The sequence below is a fragment of the Protopterus annectens genome, chromosome 5.part1, assembly GCF_019279795.1.
Source record: "Protopterus annectens isolate FY-2018-M chromosome 5.part1, PAN1.0, whole genome shotgun sequence".
In the NCBI taxonomy this organism is placed as follows: Eukaryota; Metazoa; Chordata; order Ceratodontiformes; family Protopteridae; genus Protopterus; species Protopterus annectens.
Window position 1 is genome coordinate 526,580,864 of NC_056736.1, and position 26,405 is coordinate 526,607,268.

The 26,405-nt window shown below is 40.9% G+C and overlaps 1 protein-coding gene across 1 annotated transcript in view; it reads left to right on the plus strand.

Annotated features, from left to right (window-relative positions):
- SIDT1 (SID1 transmembrane family member 1) overlaps positions 1–26,405 on the plus strand; it is an 853,551-nt gene that overhangs the window by 800,231 nt on the left and 26,915 nt on the right. The window contains exon 24 of the mRNA XM_044073143.1: positions 383–493. Within this exon, the coding sequence (XP_043929078.1) occupies positions 383–493 (111 nt within the window). The remainder of the gene's footprint in view (positions 1–382; positions 494–26,405) is intronic.

The following is a 26,405-nucleotide window of genomic DNA, read 5'->3' on the forward strand; positions in this document are numbered from 1 at the left end:
TTTCAAAGCAGAATCTTTACAACGTTACTTGGCCATGCTTGCTGACTCGCAGTGAAGGACCTGGTTTACAATATTTAATGAAGAGATACCTTTTTATATCTAGTTGTAAACATTTACAGTTTTATGTCACGTTTTTGCTTTATGTGAATTAAAACATGTTAGAATGTGGTGTTCTTTCTGATGATTTTATTGCAGTCAATATTCATGGTGATTTATAAAAGCTGGAGTAAAACAATCTGTCTTATCATGGCAGTGAATACAATCTACTATCCTGACCTGTTTGTTTTACTGAAACTTCTTTTATGGCATAATGGAACTTTACTGGCACTAAAAGCATCATGCACTCTACTTATCTATTTTCCATGTCTTATTTATATTTCAGTTGCGAAATTCTGAAACAATAAAACCAATCCCTCTTTTCTGCATCATTGCCACAGCTGGGGTCTGGGCATCAGCACTCTATTTCTTCTTTCAAGTTCTGAGCAGTTGGGAGGTATGAATACATAACACTTTAAAAATCTATAAATGATTTAATAATTTGCTCAAGATAGGTGAGTCAAAGCTGAAGTTTTATTTGAAAGGTATGTTCCTTATCAAGATTGTTGTGCATTCTCCATAAGACAATTTGTTTATTTATTGAGTCTAAGGTCTGGGTGATGCAAGACAATATTCAGACACTCACAGGAAACAAAATATCATTTGTGATTATTGAGTTACAAAACTGCATTTAACATTTGTGTAAGACTGTTGCAGAAATGTAAAAGAAATGTAAAGTTGCTATATATATCATTAAGTGCTATAAATTCTGTTTTATCCTGCAGTGGGTTTAGACACTTGTTTTGAGGGTCTAAACATGACACTTGGTGAGAGTGTGCTGTTAAGAACTAAATTGGAAGCTATATACTGAAAGTGACCTGAGAGGCAAAAGCGCCTTCCTCTGGTTTTCTTATATTTTGTATCTTAGCCTTGACTTTGAAAAATTTGTAGAGCAATACTACTTCTCGAGAGGGATCACTATTTTTAAGGGGTACCTTTCAATGTATTCTGACAGCAAGCAGTAGAAATAGTGTACGTGTTTGTGATTTACACCCAAATCACATTACACCTTTGTCTATAAAACTGCAAGAGAGGAACGGCTTAAGCTTACAATAAGCAAACTTCATGTCTTCCTTTCTGAAAAAAACTTTTCTTCTTGTATGCCATTGCTTACTGTGTAGAGGTAGGCATATCTCTCACATTGTACATGTCAAAAATATTGACAATGGATCTTGTAAAATAGGTGCAACCAGTTAAAATCTGGACCTCTATTTAGCAAAATATGCATACAAAACAACATGACTCCTCCTAGTACCTATAGCATTGTGAGAACCTCCCATACTTTCATAAATACAATGACAAAATGATACAAAGTATAGATGCTCACATGCTACTTCAGAATAATCATTTATACATGCACTGTAAATTGAATATAGCTGTGATGATGTGAGGTATTGCCGGCTATGCCAGGAGAAGTGGAGCAGTAGATGTGCAACAAATGCCAGCACAGCTAGCTGGAATTTTGTAAAGAATTATATGTCATTTGTATATCAAACTGATTTTTACAGATGCTTGTCTTGAAAAATGTATTTGTAAAGCTGTTTGAGTTAAAAATGTACCAACAGTGTGTCCTGACTGTATAGTAACTGATTAAATGTATATGCTTTAACAGAAGATGCTGGAAGAGAAGAGGTTAATCTCAATCCAGCTAACTTTGAAACATAGTAAGAAATTAAATTTATTAATTTAGGCCATAACGATTGTATCTTACAGTTCTGACTGCAGCCAGAGATGAAATGTCTGTGCCAGGGAATGGTTTATTAGCTCTTGTAGGAAGAGTTGAAATGTTTATTGTTTTATAACTTCCAGATGCTATAACAGATCTTAGGAAAGTTCTATCTGTGTGTATGGTAACACATATGTGCAAGATTCTGGTTCAGTTTCTAGTAATAAGGGTACTATAGGAACCAGAAGTTAGATGACCAGTTGTATGTGATGCCAGCAATGTAATGATATTTTAAAAATGGTTGAGCCTGAGGTCTCAGAGCAGTCTGTTTTTATGACCTGACAAAGATGGCTCTCTTACCCACTTCATCTTGCCTTGCTCTAGTAAGTGAACCAGGAAATAGTAATTCTTTAGATAAGTCAAGAAAATATAGTGAGATTAGTTAAGTACTGTTTTTCTGTATTTGTGTGAATCTATTCATCTGTGTTATTTTAATATTTTCTATATCTGAAACTCTGGTGTTTATTGTAAATAGATATTTAGTATTTTCATATTATTTTATTTATTATTAAATATATGTAAATGTTTCATTTTGGCTGGTCCTTTACAGAATATTTTAAGCTTTGAGAGTACTCATAGCTATTTGGTGACTCTGTGGCCACTCCTGAAAACCTTACTGCACTGGCCAAAACACTACCATTTGTACAAATATTAATTTCACTCAGGATAATTGGGTACCCTTGTAAGAGCCTTAGAGTAGCTGGCTTTAGAGTGTCTGGTGGCATTAACTACCTTATAGTCTGGGTAGAAGGGGGTATAGCTATTCAATCTGTGCCAGCTTTTCTCAAGGTGTATGTGCACGTGTGTGCATGTGTGTGCATGTGCGTGTGTGTGTGTGTGTGTGTGTGTGTGTGTGTGTGTGTGTGTGTGTGTGTGTGTGTGTGTGTGTGTGTGTGTGTATGTGTGTGTGTGTGTGTGTGTGTGTGTGTATATGTGTGTCTGTGTGAAAATCAAATCTCAAAGATTGTGTATGTCAGCTGCCTGGAGCAGGGACAAGAAGCGCTGGTTTTACTGAGGGGGTGCTGGAGGACTTGGCTTGGACACTCAGCTGAGGACACAGTTCTATAGCTGTTCCAGTGGGGAGTCTTACTGGGGGCCTGGAGGGAGACAGAGAGAGAAATCCAGACCCTGAACTTTGTGTGTTCCCTGTGTGCTGTTAAGGGAAATTGTGATTGATGCAGAGTGCTGCATCTGGAAATATTGTGCGCATCTATTTTTATTCCAAGTGGACATCCCTGTCCAGTGTCAGTGGTGAGGATTCAGGCCACTTGATTACTGACCCAGGGAGGGGACATCACAATAGTGTTATTTATATTAATTGTACAAATAAACATACTTTTTTTTTTCAAGTTTCTGCAAATGTCTCTGTAAACAAGAACTCTAATAGGAATTTCCTATGATTACCTGAAAGTTGACGGAACAATAGTGATATGTGTAGGTTTCTAAGATATGAAATGTTATTTGTGAGATTTTAGAGAAATATATAATTTGGGTTTTGTGATTATTACAATATATTACAATATCACTATAAAGACTGTGATGTCCTGATTTGTTATAAGAAAACAGTATTTCTAAATGAGTCCCTATCAAGTTCATATTGAACTCAGTTTTAGTAGCAAACTGCATTCCTAGCTAGGCAGTGCCAAAGACACACACACACACACACACACACACACACACACACACACACACACACACACACACACACACACACAAACACAGACATTGTCTTAGATGTTTGGTAGCTTGTTTCTGATTGAAAAAAGCATATTAAAAGACACAGATCGTAAAAAGGGACTGTCACTGCTGTTTTGGGTGCGAGCTCAGTTTAGTTTTGCTTCTCCTTTTTCCTGCTTGTTAAATGCAGCAGCATTATCAGGTTGATATTTACTTGTGGCAGAATAAAGAAATGGCAGCAGACTTTTCTTGCTTTTGGCACAATTCTTTGGTCTAGTCAAGCTCATTTAAAATGTATATGTGTGTGTGTGTGTGCGTGTGTGCGTGTGTGTGTGTGTGTGTGTGTGTGTGTGTGTGTGTGTGTGTGTGTGTGTGTGTGTGTGTGTGTGTGTGTGTGTGTGTGTGTCTGCACGTATTTCCAGGACTGATCCTAAAAGGTAATGAAGACGGAGCAACACAAATCCAGTGGTAGCCAACAACTCAATTTTCTTCTACATTTCCACTTTTACACTTCCATTTTCAGTCATCCCATTTCAAAATGTATGCTTTCAGTCATATGAATCTGACAGTCTTGCAGCTTTCATTGCTCGCACATACATTGTGCTGGCCCACTGGCTGTTTCTGGAGTCTGCCCTGCCCCTGAGCTGCATGAAAAAAACAGGACTGTAAAATCATGATTTAAAGGTGCCACTCAGTATTCCATGGCAGCCTGTTATTTCGATTGAAAATGTGTTATATCCCACAAAATTCAGGAAAAGAAATATGGAGACAGGAGCTCAGCTAAGGTAAATGTAAGGTTATAAATTTGGTATATCCTGCAAAATTCAGGACAAGAGGTGTGGAGGCAGGAGCTAAGGTTAATGTAAGGTTACTTAACTAATTTATTATGGTGAGTTTTTTAAGACAAAATAATCCATTTGTTCCCATAAGGTGCTTAGCTCATGTAGTATTTTGTTTAGCAGCAAATATTTCTCATTCTATTAAAATTGCTGCCTGCTTTCAAGAGCATCCACTAAACCCAGACCAAAAAGCAATAGATGATCCCCTGGATTCTCTATGCCTTACACAGCATGCAAGATCAGTGCAGGAGCTCTAGCAGGCAATATGTCTGCCGTGCGATCCAGGAACAGCCTGCAGGGGAGTGCATGAGTGTTCCTGCACTAGTCCTGCACAGACTAAGCCCCTGTATGCAAATCACCCCATTTGCAGGAGAAATCCATGCAAATTAGGTGATTTTGCGATCCAGGAAGCTTACAATCGGCTATGCAGGACTAGTGCAATCTGCAGAAATGTACTCAGTTAGTAATGGAGTACATTTCTGCAAACTCCAAAACGGAGCTGTGACAGCTCCAAATAAAGGTGGCATATCAGTTAGTAAGCATGCCAATGGGCAAGTATAAGGCCAGTGGCATTGCAAACAGGCAAAAAAATAAAAAAATCAACTTTTATTATTTTTTTACCGATCTCTGCTGTTTAAGCTTAGGACAGCGGTGGGCAAACAGGATTGGGGAGAAAATAATAAAATAGACCTAAAATAAGCATTCTAACTAAAATCAATATTCTGCCATGCAAGTCAATGGCAGGCAGAAGACAACATGGCCGGTGAGTAGTGGTTGCTAAGGGGGGAGGCTCAGTGTGAGACATGTAACTATGCATTAGCAGGCAATCCTATGCAAAAGAGGGGACCTCCTACACCAGATTGTTGAGCTGTGCCGGCCACGCCTCACACACAGAACTAACAGAGGGGAACCCATCCCAGTGGATACCAAGATATGTGTAGGCCTAAGAATACTAGCTACAGGTACCTTCCAAAGGCGAACTGGGGATATGATGGGGATCTCACACACATCAGCATCCAGGGTACTCCACCAGTTCCTGGATGCCATGTCAGCACATGTTGGTGAGCACGTATATTTCCCCCAACACCCATGAAGCATTGGCCAGCAATTTGCAATTGTTCCACCAAATAGCAGAATACACTGAGGTAGTGGGTGCTATAGACTGCACGCACATATGCATCAAAGCACCACCCGGTGAGCAGGGTAGGGTCTACATCAACCACAAGGGCTTCCCCTCCATCAACTGCCAGGTCATGTGCGATGCCCAGGGCATAATAATGAATGTGTGTGCTGGCTGCCCTGGAAGCTATCACGATTCCCACATTTGGCATCTAACACAGTTGTACCAGAGATTTGCCAATGGGGACATCCCTCACTGTCACCTAGTGGGGGATGCTAGATATGCACCGGAGTTGTGGCTGATGACACCCATCAGAAATGCACACACACCCGGACAAGAACTCCATAATGAGGCACACACACAGACCAGAATTATAGTAGAGTGTGTGTTTGTGATGCTCAAGTCACGCTTCCGGCACCTGGAGACATCCGGTGGAGACTTGCAGTACTCACCAGCTACACATACCCAAATTGTCCTCCTATGTGCCATGCTACATAATATGATCCTGAGGAAACAGCTGCAGCAGGAACAGCACGGGGAAGGGCCACACAGCCCCCCATCATTGCTAAGGCCTGCACAGGCACAGAGTGACTCGGAGGAGGAACAACCTGAGCCTGCCCTAGTAGGCAGAAGGAGACGTGCCCAGTATGCTCTGACCTTGGCAAAGAGGCAACGCATAGCACATACACTGACACAGGAGGGACCCAGGGAATAATACCTCTCTCTCTGACTCTCACATACAGTGAAAGGGATGCAAAACATTACACTACCTGTGCTCAACCATGTGTAGGGAGTGTACTATGTGCATCCGACATAGGCAGCCCTGCAGCACCACCCTCAATACTGGGACACCCTCAAGGTAAGTGACTCACATATGCCAGTCAAGGGGGTTCACATACCCAACAACAGTCACAGCCAGCAGGACAGATGTAGACAAACACAAACAAAGGCTGTGCTATGGCCTCTGAATGAGGCCTATTGGTAACCTCCCCCCCCCCAGGCCTACACAGACAGACTACAGCAAGTCAGGCAGTTGGACATCAGTTCTGAAGGGTAGGAAGTCAGAAACTAATATGTAGGTAAATAAAGTCTAAGATTTGTAGTACACTGGTATGCCTCTACTCAGCATGCTAGGTAAGACTACAGAATGAAATGGAGTACTTGACATACCAGTACAGTTATAACAAATGTGTACAAGTGTCAGGTGTGCCCCTCATCTAATGTAGTAATGTAAATAACAGTCAGGTGTGTCCCCACAATCCTGTGTAGAAATGTAGAAATAGTCAGGTGTGCCCCCCCATCCTACGTAGTAATGTAATAACAGTTAGGTGTGCCCACCCTCAATCCTGTGTAGAAATGTAGAAATAATCAGGTGTACCCCCCTCATCCTACGTAGAAATGTAGTAACAGGTGTGTCCCCCCATCCTGTATAGAAATGTAGAAATAGTCAGGTGTGCCCACCCTGTCATATGCAGAAATGTAGTAACAGTCAATACCACATGATCAACGGATTCCCTGCAGAAACAGCATGCTACCTGTTGGTGTACAACACAAAGGTCAGCACTGGAGTACAAACTACCTGGACTCAATCCACACATTCAATACAGATGGGCATACTGGGCATGCTCACACATTTAAACACATGAAGGTTATGTCTGCATACACCAGTGGACCAGACATATCTGGCAGTTGCAGATGCTAATGCAGACACTCCTTAGTATGCACCACTCATGCTTTGCACACACAGTGGATAGGAATATAGACATATATGTAAGGACAACACACTGTAATATGCCAAAGGTAGACGTACATAGATGTGTGGAAGAGGGTGACTGTGACAAGGGGCCATCCAGGCCTGTCCCACCCAGCACACAGCCAAAGGGCCACAACCACATGAGGTTCAGATATCACTCACTTCAGATACTAGCCGCTGGTATCTGTCAGTATTACAGACTATGTGGTGCATGTGATAGCTGTGCAACATGACTGTACAAGGAAGTAGTCATCTAGCAGCCGTATACACGTACCTGTAAAATATGACCCTGTGTGTTCCCACATGTGGAGTGTCAACCTCTAGATGCATGGGTTATGGCCCATGCACACACACTGCCCACCCGATAGCCCTACTATAACAAGCTTGCTGAGGTCATCCAATGTGAAATACACCTTTGGGAATGTTGTAGCCCAGTAATCTCCACGGCACATCCCATAACTGTGTACTGCTGTAGTGTGATAAACTAGTTAGGTAGAAGTTCCAATCCTAGACATGGCAACTGTGTGTGTGTTTGTGTGTGTCTGTCTGACTCTGTGTAGAGAGCAATGCTTTTTAGGGTAGTCACACTCCCTACAATTTAAATGCTGTACTTTGTTAAGGCTGCTACTGTCATCTCCCTAGAAATACAACTCTGGGATGGTTGTAGCCCAGTAATCCCTGTAGCATGTGCCACAACTGCATACTGCTGTAGTGTGATGAGTTAGTTAGGTAGGAGCTCTAATCCCAAACTTGGCAAGTGTGTCTGTGTGTGTGTTTGTGTGTGTGTCTGTCTGACTCTATGTAGAGAACAATGCTTTGTATGGTATTCACACACCTTACAATTGAAATGCTGTACTTTGGTAAGGCTGCTGATGTCATACACCTAGAAATACAACTCTGGGAAGGTAGTAGCCCAGTAATCTCCATAGCGCATGTCATAACTGCATACTGCTGTAGTGTGATATAGACCTTTGTTGGGGGTTCTATACCCACACATGTCGATTGTGGATGTTTTGTGTGATTCAATGTCTCTGTAGGGAGCAATGCATTTTAGCCTAGCCACACTAACTGCAATTCTAATGCCCTACTTTGGCAATCCTGCTGATGTCATCCAATGTGAAATACACCTTTGGAGAAGGAGTTTTCCAGTAATCCCTGTGGTACATCCTGTAACAGCTTCATGCTATAGTGTAATTTAGACCTCTGTTGGGGGTTCTATACCCACACATGTCGGTTGTGGATGTTTTGTCTGTGCAGGGAGCAATGCATTTTAGCCTAGCCACACTCACTACAATTACAATGCCTTACTTTGGCAATCCTTCTGATGTCATCCAATGTGAAATACACCTTTGGGGAAGGAGTACTCCAGTAATCTCTGTGGCGCATCCTATAACTGCGTAGTGCTGTAGTGTAATAAACTAGTTAGGAAGGAGTTCTACTCCCAGACATGACAGGTGTGTGTGTGTTTGTGTCTCTGTTTGTAACTCGTATCCTGTGTGGAGGTGGTTGTTAGTGTGTAACATCTGGGCCCAATGCAGAGTGGGTTTTGCAAATTTCATATATGGTGGCCCTAGAATATATCACAATGTCCACCATACAGGGATACGAAATGTGAAATAGCCAAGAGGCTGGGGAGCAAATCCATACCCATACATGTGACATCAAGGCCAGGCAAACAAAGTTAGCAACCCTAGTATTACCCTGAGAACACTCCCAACCCATGTTTCATACACACACACACACACACACACACACACACACACACACACACACACACACACACACACACACTTGCCTAGGTAACAGTCACTATGTTGGTTGTACACTGCATATTTCCCACTGATAGTATCTATGGAGTGATTGCAGTGGGCTGCAGAGGGCATGACACCCTGTCCATCTGTCCAATAGGCACGTACATGTAGACAGTGCACCTTCCCCATGCTCCCCACTGGACACCTGCAACACCTGTGGTGCCATCAAATGTGAACCACAAAGGACATACCATGCCTGAAAACATGCCCTATAAGGATCCGATGTCACTGACACCAGGGAATGGCGTTAGCATGCTGTCTATGTAGGTGCAGGGTAAACCTGCTGTCCATTACCACTTTCCACCACATGAGGCCAAGACTGGCACATCTGATGATAATCTGTGTACACAACATGGGCCAGACACCCCAGGTACAGTTCCACATGTCACTGTACATGCATGTGGGAGGTTTGCACATCACAGACTCCGTCCATGTCATGGATGAAGGAACGCATACATGGCAAGCAATGTACAGCATTGGCTACATGCAATAGTCACCCAGGTAACTGGATGGTGATTACAATACCCATCTGTGTGGGCAACTCCAGAAACTACACCCCTAAGCCACAATGCAGACCATTGTCATGTGGCCTGCTGCCAAAGTATACCCATCACCTAGCCTTGTATAGCCATCTGGCACAGTTGGCCACTACTCTCCCGTGAATCAATGCACCCATGCATAACAATACTGGCACCGTGTGTGTGTGTGTGTGTGTGTGTGTGTGTGTGTGTGTGTGTGCTGTATGATGCGTATGATCACATTCACACTCATTACAACCTCCATTGGCATACTGAAGCATGCTGTCTGATGTCAGACATCTCCCCATACCCTTTGCCCATATAACCTCTGTATGACCCCTGTGGTGCATGTGATACCTGCACAGTAATGTGTTGTGGCAATCTCACTAGTGATGAGTTGTATTCTTGGCCCTGCCAAATGTGGCAATGCGTGTGCATCCCTGTGAGAATGTGGCTGTGTTGACACTGGCACCTGTTCATGCGGGCAGGCCCTGGTACTATACCTACCACATAGCTACTATATCCCTGTTGCAGATGTCACTCACCATCACATAAACGTTCTGGGACTCCTTTGTAATCTATGTGGTGCATCCAATAACTGTATGGACATGTGATAGCACTGCATAGTTGTTGGGGGTTTGATACCCTGTACTGGTAGGTGTGTGACACAGACATGCGTAAGTTTTACTCTCCCACCCCTCTCTGGCTTTTCTGTGCCTCTGTCTGCCCCTGTTACTCCCTCTCTGGTGGATGTGGAGACTTACACCTGCTTTGTTTAGGCAGAAGCATGTGTATTTGAAGTGATGCTCAGGATTAGCTGATGGTATCTGCATGAATTGCAGCCCTCCTCTAGCTGATTGCATGTGGAACAGCTGTGGTAACATTCCCATAGCCAGTTGCATGGAAACACACCAATATCTAGGAACATGTTGTTGTTGGGCCTTTCATTCACTGTGAGCAGGAACTAGATCTGTTGTTATGCAAACAGTATCTCAGATGGATTGGGGTGTACCTCTAACAACATATACTGTGGAAGCAGGCCAACACACAGGAGGGGGATGTGCCTGACCTGACTTCAGACTGTAAGTGCTGCTATACTACATTTGGAGTAGTGTTGGTTTAACAGGGTGTGTGTGGATATGGCTGCCCTACATGTTTACATACCTGCCATGTCAGTGCTATGTTAATGAGGGAACACCCATCTGTAGGGCCATCTGCAGACTGGCCTGTGTGTGGTACCTTTTGTTTCAAGTCTTACCCACTGAGCACCTATCTGTGAACTGCAGAAGGTAGTGTGAGGAATGCAGTCTGTAGATGGTGACAGCCATTAGTTACTGACTTCATATCCATCATAGGACATATGGTGCAACACACCCTGTTACAACAGTAACTGTATGAGGTTATCACAGCAACATGTCACTATTGGCCCTGTGTATGTGCCTCCAGCCACAACCCTGACAACCTTTGTACATATGTCATGCAGTAAGGGGTACATATGTACTGTACACCATAATTAGTGACATAATATCTGGTAACAAGCCAGTGAGATAACAGACTGCTACACATGTAATGTATAGTAGGGGTTATATTTGATGATATAACCTGGAAATTCTGTGGTTGTGTGTACAGTACTGATGTCTGTGTACTTATGGTGATTGTCAGCAGTGTGTGTCTTGTTAATATGTACCTTGGCCTGTGTACAGACTGTGGTAGATGTCATTGTTCTTGGTCCTGTTCTATCTGATGTTGCATGCTGCTGCAGATTATGGTACCCTTTCAGCATACATGTTTGTAGGGCCAGACTGACACATGTCCCATACCACAGACAGGCAGTGGACCACACTGTGTAGTGGCCCAGTATATGCAGGGTTAGTGTGTGGGTGGCACATATGAGGCTGGTGTTGATAATACACTAGCATGCCATATGTAGCTGTGGCTGTGTTCACATTGGTTGTTTAATGCACTTACACAGAAGTGTATGTTACTGTGTGCCATGGCATGCCTGTACACCCTACTATGCCATACAGACTGTTCTGTTTGTCAGTGTGCTTGTGGTGTAAGTTGTGCCTTGTTATGTAACAGTTACATCCCAGTGTGTCAGTTCAGGTCTTTACCCCCTAGAAATTGTCTACAGAGTGTAGATAGTGGCTGCTGAACTATACACCTGCATTACTTACCGTTGATTGTTTGGTATCCTGTGGCCCAGTTGTCTTTACTATTGTACTACTTGATGGCCTTGGCCTGGACAGCAACATTTGTTAACATTTCCAGACTACTGTATTAGTATACCTGTTTCACAGCTGCATTACTCAGTTGATATGGATGTCCATGTCTAAACAGTTATATGACATGGCACATACAACTGTAACAGTACACAATTAAAGGTTTCCCATTTATGCACACCTGTGTGGTGTTATAACCTTTGATATCTCTATGGGTATATGTTGCAGGCAATGAATGTTATTTGTATGGGTGGCTCATACAGTCTCCAGTTGGTAAGGTGGTAACTGTAGGAATAGTGGCTGCTCCATATTGTGTGCATGTACTACATATGGAAGTTCATGCACATATCTCTGCATGTGTATGTGTAGTTACATATGTATCTATATATATGTATACACATATATGCATATCTGTATTTGCATATATGTGTCTGTGTATATGTATCCTAGGGATGCCCATGTCATGTCTGGTCCTGGTTATGGGATCAGCAACACTTGGTAGTGTACTGCTGGGGGGACTTGTTTGGCTTTGGGGGGGGTATACATATTCGTACAAGATGTATATTTTTGGGCCATCCCAATCCCATAAACGTTGCATGTGGACATATATGTTTTTATTATTTCCCCATTGTTATCTACAGATGTATGTCGGTATGTCCATATATACCTATATATATATATATATATATATATACTCACATATACATAACCATCTGTATATATCTAGACATATAGATGTAGATATATATATATATATCTATAGCTGTAGGCATTTGCATGTATATATGGTCATATATATTTATATATATGTATATATTTCTGTAGATATATATATATATATATATATATATATATATATATATATATATATATATATGTTGTATCTGTTTAGATATTAATATATTTACACACACACACACACACACATACACACACACACACACACACACACACACACACACACACACACACACACACACACATACATCTAAATGGAATATATTCTCTGTACTGTTTAATGACTGGGCTGGATGATATGTTTTTGAAAACATTAGGGTTATGTATATCTGGCATGGCTTAGTGGTAAATCACTTTGTCTATGGTGTGCATGGTCCTGGGTTCGAGCCTTGCTGAGGCTGTTTATTTTGTTGCTGGGCAGAACATGGGCCGTTAGATACAGAGTGATGAAGGCACTTTAAAGCAGTTGTAAGCGGGTTTACATGGGTTTGCGCGGAGGTAAGCACTGCTAACTTCCAGTTACAGTTTCTTATACTCAGTTAGCTTCTAAATTGGTTAACCTGTGTAGGCATTGCTTACCCCCATGCAAACAGGCTTAAACCCACTTACTGCTGCTTAAAAGTGCTTACTCCTGCTTATCCCCACGCTAATGTCTTTAAAAGAAAAGAAAAAGGGGTTGATAGGAAAGTGATGAAAAAAGGGGCACAAAGAGAGAAAGACAGTTGAGAAAATAGCCAGGGATGTGCAGGAAGGGTGTAGGGAAGTTCCATAGCTGCCCATTTTTCTACACCAACAGCTGTGCATATACACTGAATTTGGAAGTAGATTTGGACACTCAAACCCCTGGGAGAGGGGTGAGGACAACAATAATATGTTATGATGCCAGTTAGACCAGATTGCATGTGTCCAGTGGACACGTGCGAAATGGGGTGATATTTTAGTGGGAACAGATTGCCCTTTTTTTTTCAGGTGAGAGTGGGATGTTGGGGAGGGTTAGTAGGTATATTTGGGGAGGTAGGTTGGGTAGGTTAACAGACAAGACAAACAAGATGCATACAGGGGCAGTATATGACACATGTGGGGGTAAACACTTTGATGGGGAGGGGTGTTGGGAATATCGGAAGCTCACAAGCCCCCTAGTGGTAACAGTGGGACTGAGGTCCCCACCCATGGGTAGTCACCACTGCACCTTCACAGCCCCAAAGGTGGCTGTGCTGGGGGCTAAGTTACAGAGCCAGGATGGCTCTAATGTCTAATCATGACACATGGCCTTCGAGTTGGTGTAGAAGATCACCAACCTGCTGGTCGATCGCTCTATGCACCATGGCCCCGACCTGGCGACGGGTGACAGGTGCCTGTCGGTGCCCACTCCTGGGGGGGTGAGCCCCATCCCCTGAGTGGTTGCACCTGAAGGTGGTGCAAGACCAATGGACAGGGAGGTACGGGGTTGGGCCCCAGACATACTGGTGCCCGGTGCCATGGCCAGCTGAGGTGGGACAGGTGGGTCCACTGGGACCGGCCTTCCCAAACGTGCTATAGTGTTTAGATTTCATCATCATATATGGGTTAGTAACAGTCAACACATTCCAGGGTTAGGTATAACAGCATGCAGAGATATTCCCATTAACCTAGACACCAGATACAGAACAGTTGCATAGCAAACAGAACACATGCATATATGGAACCACAGTGGTAATACGAACAGCATGCAGGTACGTTGACGGCACCATGTCACCAATGTTGGGATAATTCAATATAACACATGCATGGGAACCATTAAAGTATTTATAAAACAATTGGACATTATCAGAGTCATTACATAGCAGTTGGGGTGGGTATGCTGATTATTGTTGGTGATATGGTGGGGGGGAGAAAAGATGTCAATTAACAACTAGTATATTCCTGTAGTCCACATTACTTTCCTAGTCAGTGCTGTTATCTGTACCTTACAAGTCTTACTACACTACCCTATAGCCTTAGTTTGGACAGTGATATGGCTGTCATCATTGTTATGCATGAACTGGTTTTACCTGCAGTATACACCTCTTACCTGGTATACCTGTGGAGGGAATGTTTGTTAACACTAACTGTTTCTAAACATACTCCCAGATTCCAGGTTGCTGTTTTGCACATAGCTATCCCAACTCTTTCTGCACAGACTCTGGCCATGTGTTGACCACATGCTGGTGTGCCGGGACATATCTAGAATATTGCCCTCTTCCACCTTTAGTGACCTGACACATACATATACATGCTTTCCTACACAGTTATATTATGTATCACAGTATGGGTGACAGTAACCAGTGATACTTTATTATTCAGAGAAACTGCAACACTCACAATTCCCTACAATACCAGAGTGAACAGTACCAGTACAGGTTATAATGGTCTGTATTTCTCAGCACAGTGTTCGTATCCAATGTACCTGTGGGAGCAATGTTTGTTAGCACTACTTAGCTGTTGCCACACAAAGTTCAGGATTACATATTAGTATTATACACATACATCTCACTTTGTTACTGTACACACTCTGGTCACAGCTTGACAACATGGGAGTTTAGATAGGACATACTTGAAATATCACTCCCCTAACATTTTCAGGGGTTGCTATAGTGACAGGTGTGTTCTCATGATGTTTGACAATCACTTGCATTCCCTGTTTGCTGGCCAAACATCTGGGATCATCCCACAAACTTACCAGGGGGACAGGGGGACAGGCAGCAGATATGGGCAAATATACTTGACATTCTGGCTTCATCTGTACAGTTGTGGGGTATGAATCTGTATGCAACCTAATTCCACTCCCAGGATTCAGACCATGGCTGTGTCCACTATAACTTAAACACTGTCCATCACAGTTGTGTCTGCTATATAGATATTGCTGTATATCTCCTATCTGCTTTCTGTCTTATTAATCCCCTGTGCTTTTGCATTCTGACCTTGTATTACAACACTCATATACAGATTTCCTAGACAGTTATATGTTGTAGGACAGCATGGGTGACACTGATGTGTAATACCTCATTATTCAGAACAACTGCATATCATTCTTGTCTTTCTGGGCACAGAGTTGGTATCTGACAGACCTGTGGGAGGATTGTTTATTGGCATTACCTAAATGTTCCCACACACAGTACCAGATACCACATTACTATTATGCACATACATCTCACTCTGTTGCTGTACACACTCTGACCACAGCTTGACAAGTTGGGGTGTACATGGGACATATGTGGCTTCTTAGTCACATAAGGTATTGGGGAGTTGCTAGTGTGCCAGCTTTGTTCCCATAGCTGTGTGTCAATAAGTTATATCTCCTGTTTGCTGCCTATACATCTGGGATCATCCCACTGATTTTCCAGGGAGACAGGTTGATAGGCAACAGATATGGGCCACTTTAATAGACATTCTGGAAATATCTGTACGGTTGTGGGGTATTATTCTGTATATAGACTACTACCACTGGCAGGATTCGAACCGTGGCTGTGTGTGCTAAAAAAACAGTTCACATCTCAGTTGCATGTGCTATTCGTTTTTTGTTGTCTGCATTTTCCCTCTTTACTGTCTATGTGTCTCTCAGTTGTACTAAATGGCCTCTGGGGATTACACCTGTCATATACAGGCATTCCTACACATTCAATTTATGGTGCATGGTGTGGGTAACAGTGCTTAATACTACAGTACTATTACATGATTGCATATCTACATTACCTTATGATACCAGGATATACATATGCAGTCCAGCAGTTAGCCCTGTTTTTTCAGGCTATTACACTTTTATTGACTTACAAACAATATGAGACTCTTCCTGCCATATTATCTAGTGTATGCAGTACTTGCCTTGAACAATACAGGTTTTATACAAGCAATTAATTTACTACTACTTTTATTTTTATTTCCTATGACAGTAAATGCGTGAGTATTACTGACCTGCCTCGTGTCGCAACCTCGCCAGGCGACTGATGTGGGTCTCCGGGTTCACGACCCACTCCATTGCAGTTGTGGGGGACATAAGAGAAATATTTAGCCATACCAATCCATGATATACCTAAGCTGGCAATTATTACACACATGCAGGGATGATACTTACATGACTGGAATATCCCCTGCCACTCTAGCCTCTTGGAGCCACTCCTCCAAGAGGTCCCCCTTAAGCCACTTCAGGTCGGCATAGTGGTGCCTGACCTGCTCACTAGTTTGGGGTATGCTAGTGGCACTGGTGAGGTCACGGGTGAGATGGTCCCAGGCCTCTGCCTTATATTGGGAGCCCTGGTACTGGCCCTGCAGCAGTCTCTGATGATGCTCTTTAACTAGGAGTCCTGCCATGACTTTGGACTCCTGGATGCACCAGCGCTGCACCCGAAAGCACACACCTTCTCCCCTTACTGCCATAGTGCCTGCAAGGGGAAGCTACAACCAGTTATGACATGTATTCCCGCCTCTTGGGTTTAAAGTAGGGCCGATTTCCTATACTTTTTCGTGATTGGCTAGTTTTGAAAAGGCTAAGCTATGGGCAAACATGCTTACCTAAGGTTAGCATTGGTTAAAGGTGTATACCACTGGGCACAATGAGTTAGCTGGTCTACACATTGCTTATACCTCCTAAGCTGACCTGTGCAATGGTTAGCATTGCTTACATTAGACTTTGCATTATATTTCCTTTTTGGCATTGATTTCTTATTCATTGCATCGTATATATCTGCCTAGTATCCACGATTAATGTGTACATACACTCTATGGGGTCCTTGTGTTTTATTGGGGACTTCAACACTCTATTACAATTACACCTCACTTCTGGGCTTACTGCTGTATTCCAGTTCACATATTTATGTTATGTAGTGGGTTATGGAACATATGACTGTATACTGATTCCTTTCACAGGTTCAGTTTGGTTTTACTATGGTGAGGACTTGTTTGCTGATACCTCATTCTTCTGTACTTCCAAGATAGCTTGGTGGTTAACTACTATGACTATAGTGTATAAGGCCCTGGGTTTGAGACCTGCATGGCTGTTTATTTTGTTGATGGGCAGAACAAGAGCTGTTGGATACAGAGTGATTAAGGCACTTTTGAGCATTTGTAAGCGGGTGTGCATGGTATTGTACAACGGTAAGCACTGTTAACCTGCTGTTACATCTGCTTACAGAGAGTTAGCTTTAGAATTGCTTAACCAGTGTGGGCATTGCTTACCGCAGTGCAAACAGGGTTACACTCGCTTACTAGTGCTTAGATATGCTTACTACTGCTTTTTGTTTCTTAAACCTGCTTACTAGTGCCGTATTAATTATGACACTGACAACTCACATGTGCATTTACTGCAGTACTCCAGTTCATAATAATTTGTTATTTAGTGGGTTATGCAACATAAATATTACTCATAATGTGCTTTGCCATGAAAAATGGAATCTGCTGCAGTGGGACTCGAACTGGGAATGCCTGTTCATAAGAAGAATGCTCTGCCCACTACACTATTGCTATGCTGCTTCATTTGCATAGATCCTTCTTGTTATCCTCTTCAGCCATTTACACTGCATGAACTGTAGCTAAGCGGTGGGCACACCCACGCACCTACGGTTAGCTTAAGTGGGATCTGTAAAAAAAAAATAAAATGGTTTGTTCATTTTATTTATGTGTGCTTTTGTTGCTGTTGCACACATGGGGACTGTTGGTGGGGATATGCGGAGACCTGTGAGCGGTCTCACTCATTTCTGACCCCGTTCTGCTGGTCTTCATTGCGGGGGCATGTATATTCTGAGGGCTCTGCTCTCAAACACACCCCTTGCACTCTTACATGCTCCATGTAAGCCTAGGAGCTCAGGCAGCGCGCCTCATTAATATGTATGGCACGCTGCCATCCTACTCCTAAATGGACGCTTCCATGCAGGACTAAGCTAGTCCTGCACAGAAGATTAATAAATCCAGGGGATATGTATCAACATGACTGCTATCACAGTATGTGTGACTTGTACTGCCTGTGTACTTCAGTAGCGCATGGTCTTTGCATTGGTCACTTGGGAAGAGAAGTGTCAAAATTCCTGACTCGAGCACAGGTCTCCATGGTGATGCATAATGATTTTGCCTGTAGGTTTCACTATCAGTCTTATATTTGTTTGTATTTATAACTTGAAAATCATCTTTATTAATCAAAGACTGTATATCCCATGTCACGTCATTTTCATTATTAATTTCAATCCAGAATGCCTTGTGTCACACTATTTGCTATTCTGTTGTTTGTGACCTTTTACCAATTGCTTTCTTTGCATTTAAAGTCAAAGCAGTTATTTATTTATTTTTTTTAATTATTCATAAAATCTTTCTTCATTGTGTATACTTGAAATGGAATTCATAATTGTGCAACCACTTACCGATATCAGTTATTGTCTGGCCAGTTTTTAAGGGAGCCATGCGTTCCTTTTCCATGAATAACAGTTATCTGACACACAAGGCATCAATTACTGTGAAGCCAAGAATGCATTATCCTCTTACTTATTCAATGCTGTATGATTCTTTAAACCTCTGCTTGTCTGACACATTTTACATTACATTTGCTTGACATCAGAAGGAGACAATAAGCTCTTCATCTTTACTATCTCAGACAAGTTTTCTGTACTTGTTCTGTTCTCATCTGAATATTTCTGTGGAATGGCTCTGCTTGTGAAGAAGTACTTTCAAAGATCCCATGAATAGTCCAGACTGCCTGGTGTGTGTGTGTGTGTGTGTGTGTGTGTGTGTGTGTGTGTGTGTGTGTGTATTCCTTCCATCAGCCTCCATCTGCATCCATCTTTCATGGTAAGGATGACTCATTCACTTTTGTTTTTTTTTTCTTTTTAGTATTTGTTGACCAGGTAAGTACATTAGACACAACTGTCCCTTTTCAGGGATGAGTTTGACTAAGTGCTTTGCCCAGAGTCACATAACAGGCAAATGAAGATGGAAGGAATCAAACCCTGTAGCTTAAGCACAGGGAGCAGTTCGTCCTCAGGACTTTAGTTTTTTGTGCTAACCGCCAGACCCATGACGTGATCTTATGCACCCATACCATACCTCCTGTCTTTTCTGGGGTCTAGTGAGAAGAACTTCAGCTCTTCTAAGTTAGGATCTTACTTACTCTTTACCCTATGCCTCACACACCTTTCCGATGGCTTTACTCTGGACTCCTGACAGCTTGATATCCCCTTTCCTGGTGCTCTGACCATGGTCTTATACTTAACATAAAGAATATATAGCACAGTTGCATTTAGGGAACAAATATGTCACATTGAATATCCCATAAATGGAACCCTGTTTAAATTTAATATTATCAACAGGAAACTGTCCTTTGACATTAAGTATCAGTTATAGTAAGGAAATCTTTTTATTTTGTAACTGATCTCAGTTGTGTATTCAATGTCCAACTTAGTTACATTAAGGTATTTGACAAATTCCATTAATTTACCCTTATTTATCATCCATATCAACCATCAGTCTTTGTGAAAACACTGCTAGATGTCCATAGCATTCAAAAGTAAATTATGCCCAGAGAATTGATATGGATATGTTAATGGAATTGAGATCCTGTTACAAAGTATTCCTGTTTTGGATGTTTTGATAATAAAATATACAAATGGTGTTTTGAGTACCATAGTGTTTAGGAATTCCTGTCTTAAAAAGTACAAATTTTACAAGCAACCAAGTGTCTTCTGAAACACATAATACATACAATTCCCATATCACCATTTCCTGCAATTAAAGGATTGTGTTCAAAGGAAGGTGATTTTCAAGTGTGTTCTATAGGCATGTATAATAGACTTGTTCAGAGGCTCTACAATTTTATACATGTAAAATGTCCTCAAGAAACAGAAAAATAAATGAACAGGAATGAACCACTAACTTATAAAAATAAAGTAAAATCAGATTCTTAATAACTAGCCTTTCTTACAATCTGTTGTACCAATACCCACGTGATAAGGAATATTATTTATAGAAATTTGCACATTTAAAGGCAAATAATATTTTATTTACAGTTTTGTCTAATTGATGCATGTTAATTTATGGAAGAGTAAAGACTTTAGAACAACATATTAGCCATTTTAAGATTGTTGATTTTCTGGATCTACAACCTTTGATCTTGATGTAAACTAGACCATTTGGTTCAGTATCTTGTGGAAATTGTTCATTATGTTAATTTTAAAATCCAAAGAGTTGGATTTTTTATCTAATACATCATAATTTTTTTCATATTAATTCAATGATCACATGTTGAAGTGAAGAAGTAATTTATATGGCACATTGGTTTTGCTTAGCATTCTATGCAGATGAAATTACTTGAATGCTTAAAATGAGAGGTGGCAAGTTAGGAGCAGTCATTGAATTCTCTACTGACTCAGCCATTCTGCATGAAGGCTTCTCCCAAACAAATAACTGGTGCCAGGATCATGGACTGAAACTGAAAGCCAAAAAGTACATCATTGTACCCTTTGGGAAATCAGTACCTCAAGAAATTACCACATTGACAATACACTCCTAAGAATCAACCCTGTAGTTGAGGATTTGTGGATAGTGGCCTATCATCTGACCAACATGTGTCCACAGTGGCAAGAAAGTCCATCTATTTTACATAGCTTATCAGCAGAGGGAGAGCTTCCAGTTCCTGGGATGTCATTGTTCTCCTTAATTCTGCTCTCATCAGACCAATCAATGAGTATAATGTCACCTTTGCATGTATCTGACCAGGCATAGTCAACAACTCAAACAACAGAGGATCCTCATTAAGAGTATACAGGGCCTAAAACATAGGTTCTACACAGACTACCTTAGAACATTGTTATTGTATTAGGTGTCCTGCAGACTGCATTCAAGAGACCTAAATCTCCTTTGCAACTTAAACATAATAGTTTGGAGGGACAAGTGCATCTCTCAGAGGTTACTAATGCTGCAGAAAATGGTTTGGAGGGACGAGTATCTCTCCGAGGTTACTACTGCTCTGGAACATACTGCTTGTCCACATAAACCAATGCTTAGCCCTGACCCTATTCAGGTGTAACCTGGGTCTGTGGATGGGAATGAGGAAATTTACCCCAGGACTGCCCCCTGTAGTACATATGGACAGAGGCAGCACCTAAATGCTAGTTCCTATAATGTGATACTTATCAATACTCAGTGGTATTATCCTAGAAGTAATCACTGTCTCACCCAGATCTAACCTCTGTCATATGGATAGCATAAATTAGGGACCTTAGAATTTAACTAATGGGGTAATTGGCTAGGCTGAAAATGGCAAACATATGCTATAGTTTAGACCACACAGGGAGTGCTACATCACTCGGGTTTGTCTGCAAATGCAATACCATATTTTAAAAGGCAGCATGCCCTTAAAGAGTAATGAGGGTGGATTGGGTCAATCATGTCACCTAACACTTTGCTCTTGGGGCAGTTAGCCTAGTATTCACTATCATTCTATGAGAATAACAGAATATTTAAGTGATATTTTTGCAAATTGGAGGCAAATGCACTATATAAGGATATTTTTTGTCATAAAGAAGCATTTTGTATTAATGGCCATTGAGAGGGTTATGGAAAATTCAATAAATAAAACTGGTTGGCAAACTATTTAGAATTCAGGGAGTAAAAATGGATTGTACAGTTGGGTGCATTGTCTAAGCCAGGTTTAAATAAAAATAAAAGAATGAATTTTCTTGACATGGAATTTTATATTATAGCCACTAGATGTCACTGTTAAGTTTTTCTATAACATTTTTGAATATGGGAGAATTTGTAATATTTTCCTATGTATTTGATAGAGGCACAGCTGGCCAGTGCAAGTCCCACGAACTGCCCCCTCCACTTCCTCAGGTCTTAAACTGAAGAGCAAAGGAAAAGGACTGCCCTCTGCTCCTATCAGGCTGCACTAACTAGGCAGGTTGATACATGCTTCTCCCTCCCTCCTACCTCACCTCTTTTTCAAATCTTTTTTTTTTTAAACAGTAGCAAACTGCTTGATACAAATGTCGCAAGCATTTTCAACCATTCACATCACTCATGTAACTCTACAGTACTCAGGTTTTAATAAAAAATAAAAATAAAAGTAAAACAAAACTTTTTGTTTTAAACTGTAGCAAACTGCCTGCTACAAATGTAGCAAGCAAATGTTATTGTTTAGACCACACAGAGAGTGCTAAAATGCTCAGGTTTGTCCACAAATACAAAACCAGCTTTCAAAATGAGGATGGATCTGATGGCCGATCACATCCACTAACACTTTGCACTCAGTGCAGTTGCTCCTTTCATCCAGCCCTAACTACACTACTGGTATTTGTTACATGTATATCAATTTAAAATTAATGGATTTTTTAAATAATTATTAACAATTTTATATATATAATATGTGGAACAAAACATTGTGATTAATGTGGTATTGACAAAGATACAAATGGACTGAAATGAGTTTACCACATATTTCCTTTCATTGAGTCTGATGGACTATTATGAATTTAATTTGGTGAACCTTTGGTGGTAGTTCAATACATTTTTATTGAAATATGTATTTGAGCTTTGGCTGTGGAGCTAGTTGTGTATTTGGTGTATAACTGTTCACTTCCAGTTCATGCACACAGACTTTTGGCTTTAGCCTTAACCACAGTTCTCCAAACACATAACCCAATTTTAAAGACCAAAACATTTTCCAACCAAGCAAATTAAAGGGCTTGATTTCCTTAGTTTACCAGATAAACTGGTAACCCTCTCACTTTTTCCATCTCGTACAGACTTTTAGATTGCAATCTCTGTCATGTCTTCAGAACTATGAAAGACTCGTCTTACCAAACATTCTCTACCTCAGAAACACTTGTAAGGTTAAAAACACTCAATTCAAAGTTCTTAGCTTACATCATAACATAAGTATGTCTTGGAGAAACAGGTGCATTACCCAGAGAATACTGTACCTGTGAAGCAAACTTTTGTTGTATGTTAAAAGGAGTAATATTTTATTCTCTTTTAATTTAAGTCATAATGATTGAATGGGGTCACAGAAACTTAATCCCAGGATAAGTAGTATGGTTGTTATGAATTAGGGGGGTAAATCTGGCTATACATCCAAAGGTGCATTGTCAGACTCTATATGGTCATTTAGGCCACCTGTCTAGTATAACCTGAGAATTTATGAACCTATGACCTATTAAATCACTGATAACAAGGACCTTGTGACTTTCTGCAAGCCTGTGGGATCTTAAAGAATCAGGCTAGTGGTTTTGGTGATTTGCAATAAAGATATGTGTGGGAGTAGGGTCTACCTCACTTTGTCAAAAACACTAATTCTCGAATCCCTATTCGTCGAAGACACAAATCAGCGAACGGACTTTTAATTGAACTTTTTCCTAGGCCAAAACAATGGTTGGCCACCATCTGAAATTTGCCCTTTTCCCCACTGCAGTGCAATCTCGGAGTTGGTATATTTAGTTGGGGGGATCCCACCCAGTTAGGTTTTAAACTTTATGTTTTTTGTGTTTTTTTTTATGGTCACTTAGTTGGCCTACCATTGTTTAGCCCTAGGAAAAAGTTTGATGAAAAGTCCATTTGCTGATTTGTCTCTTCGATGAATAGGGTTCGACAAAGAGGGATTTGACAAATAGTCTGATTAAGTGATATAGACCCATGGGAGTAGGTGTGGACAGAGATAAGTGGGAGACCCTGAGTGGCTGACATTTCTTATGTGGGAGTCTGGAAAACTTCAGCAGAGGTTTTTTAACAACTTCCACATTTCTTTTTATTTTTAAACAATAGACATCTTTATTAAACTATCACATATGACACAGGCCATGTTACATTTATATAAATGATAATAAACCACAGTGACAGAATCTCAGTTGTAGACATTATACATTCCAAACCATGTCAGACAACTGTAGCTGCAAACACCATTCATCAGCTTTACCATATCCAATCACTGCTGGTTAACCATTACATAGCTCATTCAAATCCTGCCTTCTTTTAAACCTTGTTCCTCCTCTGCATGTATTGACCTCACAGTTCCCATTTTTGTTACATAATTTGCTCCTACCCTTTTCTAAAGATCCCAGTTCCAGTTGTTTTAACTCTGTTACTATCTTCACTACTTCTAGTAAAGTTGGTTTAGACTTTGATTTCCGTTTTCTAGTAATTGTTTTTTTTTGGCAGCCATCATAATTAGACTCAGCAAGGCCTTAGTATGTCTAGGCAATTCCAAGTTTGTATCATAGCTCAAAAAAATAATTTCCCTGGTCACTCCAACTTGACCACCCGGTATCTCTAATAAAGCAGTCTGGAGGGAATCTCTAAAGTCTAATAACTCATTACACACCCAGAAAATACGTTTCCAGTTGCTTCTTTTTACCCCATCACACCTCCAACATTTGCTGTCTACCTGAGGAAAATTTCTTTGTTTGTTGTATATTTGGGAAACATACATATATCCCCCATTGTTTCTTTGTGAATTACTTATCTAATCTCTCTTCCCAGTCCTTCCTAACTGAGTCTGATGGATTCTTATAGTTACCATGCAATATTTTATATGATCTACTAATTATTCCTTTCTTAATGGCAACTTCTGTTCTAGTTCTATTAAAAACTCTACCAGAGCTGGTCTTTTGTTTAGGACCCCCCCTATCTCTTTCTCTTTGCCTATACTCTGATATCAATCCTTGATATGGAAGGCAATCTGTAGCCTGCAGTCCAAACAAGTTTTTGGCATCTTCCCATTGTATTACCCTTCCCTCTCTAGTTATTTGCTCCCAGTACCTTGGTTCCTTTGCCAGCTTTCTCCAATACATTCCTGCCCCCACCTGCCTATTGTCTGCATCCCTAATTGCAGTCATCCCTATTGGCAGAATTTCCTTTCTCCATTCCCATGTTGGCTTAGTTCTTAGAAGACCTTCTGCTACTTTACGAATATAATATTCTGTGTGATTATTGTTCTCCTTAAAGGTCTGCATTCAAAATCCCAGTCTCTCCCTGTTACTTGAACTTCCCCCATTTCATCATCATCTCTTTCCACTTTGAATTATAGGTTTCTGCTTGTTTTGTGTTTAGGAGCCTTAACTGTGCTGCTCTGAAATACCCCTTCAACTCGGGTAATCCCAATCTGCCCTGTTCTATTGGAAGTATAAGCTTATCCCACTTGACTCTTGCCATCTTCCCCTCCCAGATAAAATCCTTCAGCTCTTTATTAATTGCTATCCACAACTTCTACTCTGGTTGATAAAAATATGCCTGACCAATGTATAAGACTAAAGGGACTATAAAGGTTTTAACGGCTTATATTTTACTATCAATATCCATATAACAGAGCTTCCATTTTCTCAGTTTTTGCAGTATCTTTTGTTTAGTCTCTTCCCACATATCCTTAGCTGCCACACCAGTATCATTTTTAATCCATACTCCTAATTACTTCATTTTATTATTTCCCCATAAATATGGATATTGCTGAACCAGTTCGTATGTGGGTTCATAATTTACTGTTATTGCTTTTGTTTTTGCTTCATTAATTTTGTGTCCCAAAAAGGTTTGAAACTGTCTCAATGTGTTCCATAACACTGTAATTTCCCTTTCTGGTTTGGTCAGGTATAAAATAATGTCATCTGCAAATAGAGACAGCTTTTCCTGACTACCATACCAATTATATCGTTGAATTTCTGAGTCCCTTATTTTCTTTGCCAAAGGTTCTAAATATAGTTCATATAACAAAAGGGAGAGAGGACACCCCTGCCTAGTTTCTCTGCTCAAGCAGAGATAATCAGAGGGTTCCCCTTACCCTACCATCTCTGCATTTCTTGTAGACCCTTATCTTTTGCATTGCTTTCATAACTTCCCCAGTTACACATGCTGGTTATCTTTCTAGACTAATTTTCATCCATTTAGATGTTCCTATGCTTAACACCCTTCGCAATGCATTCT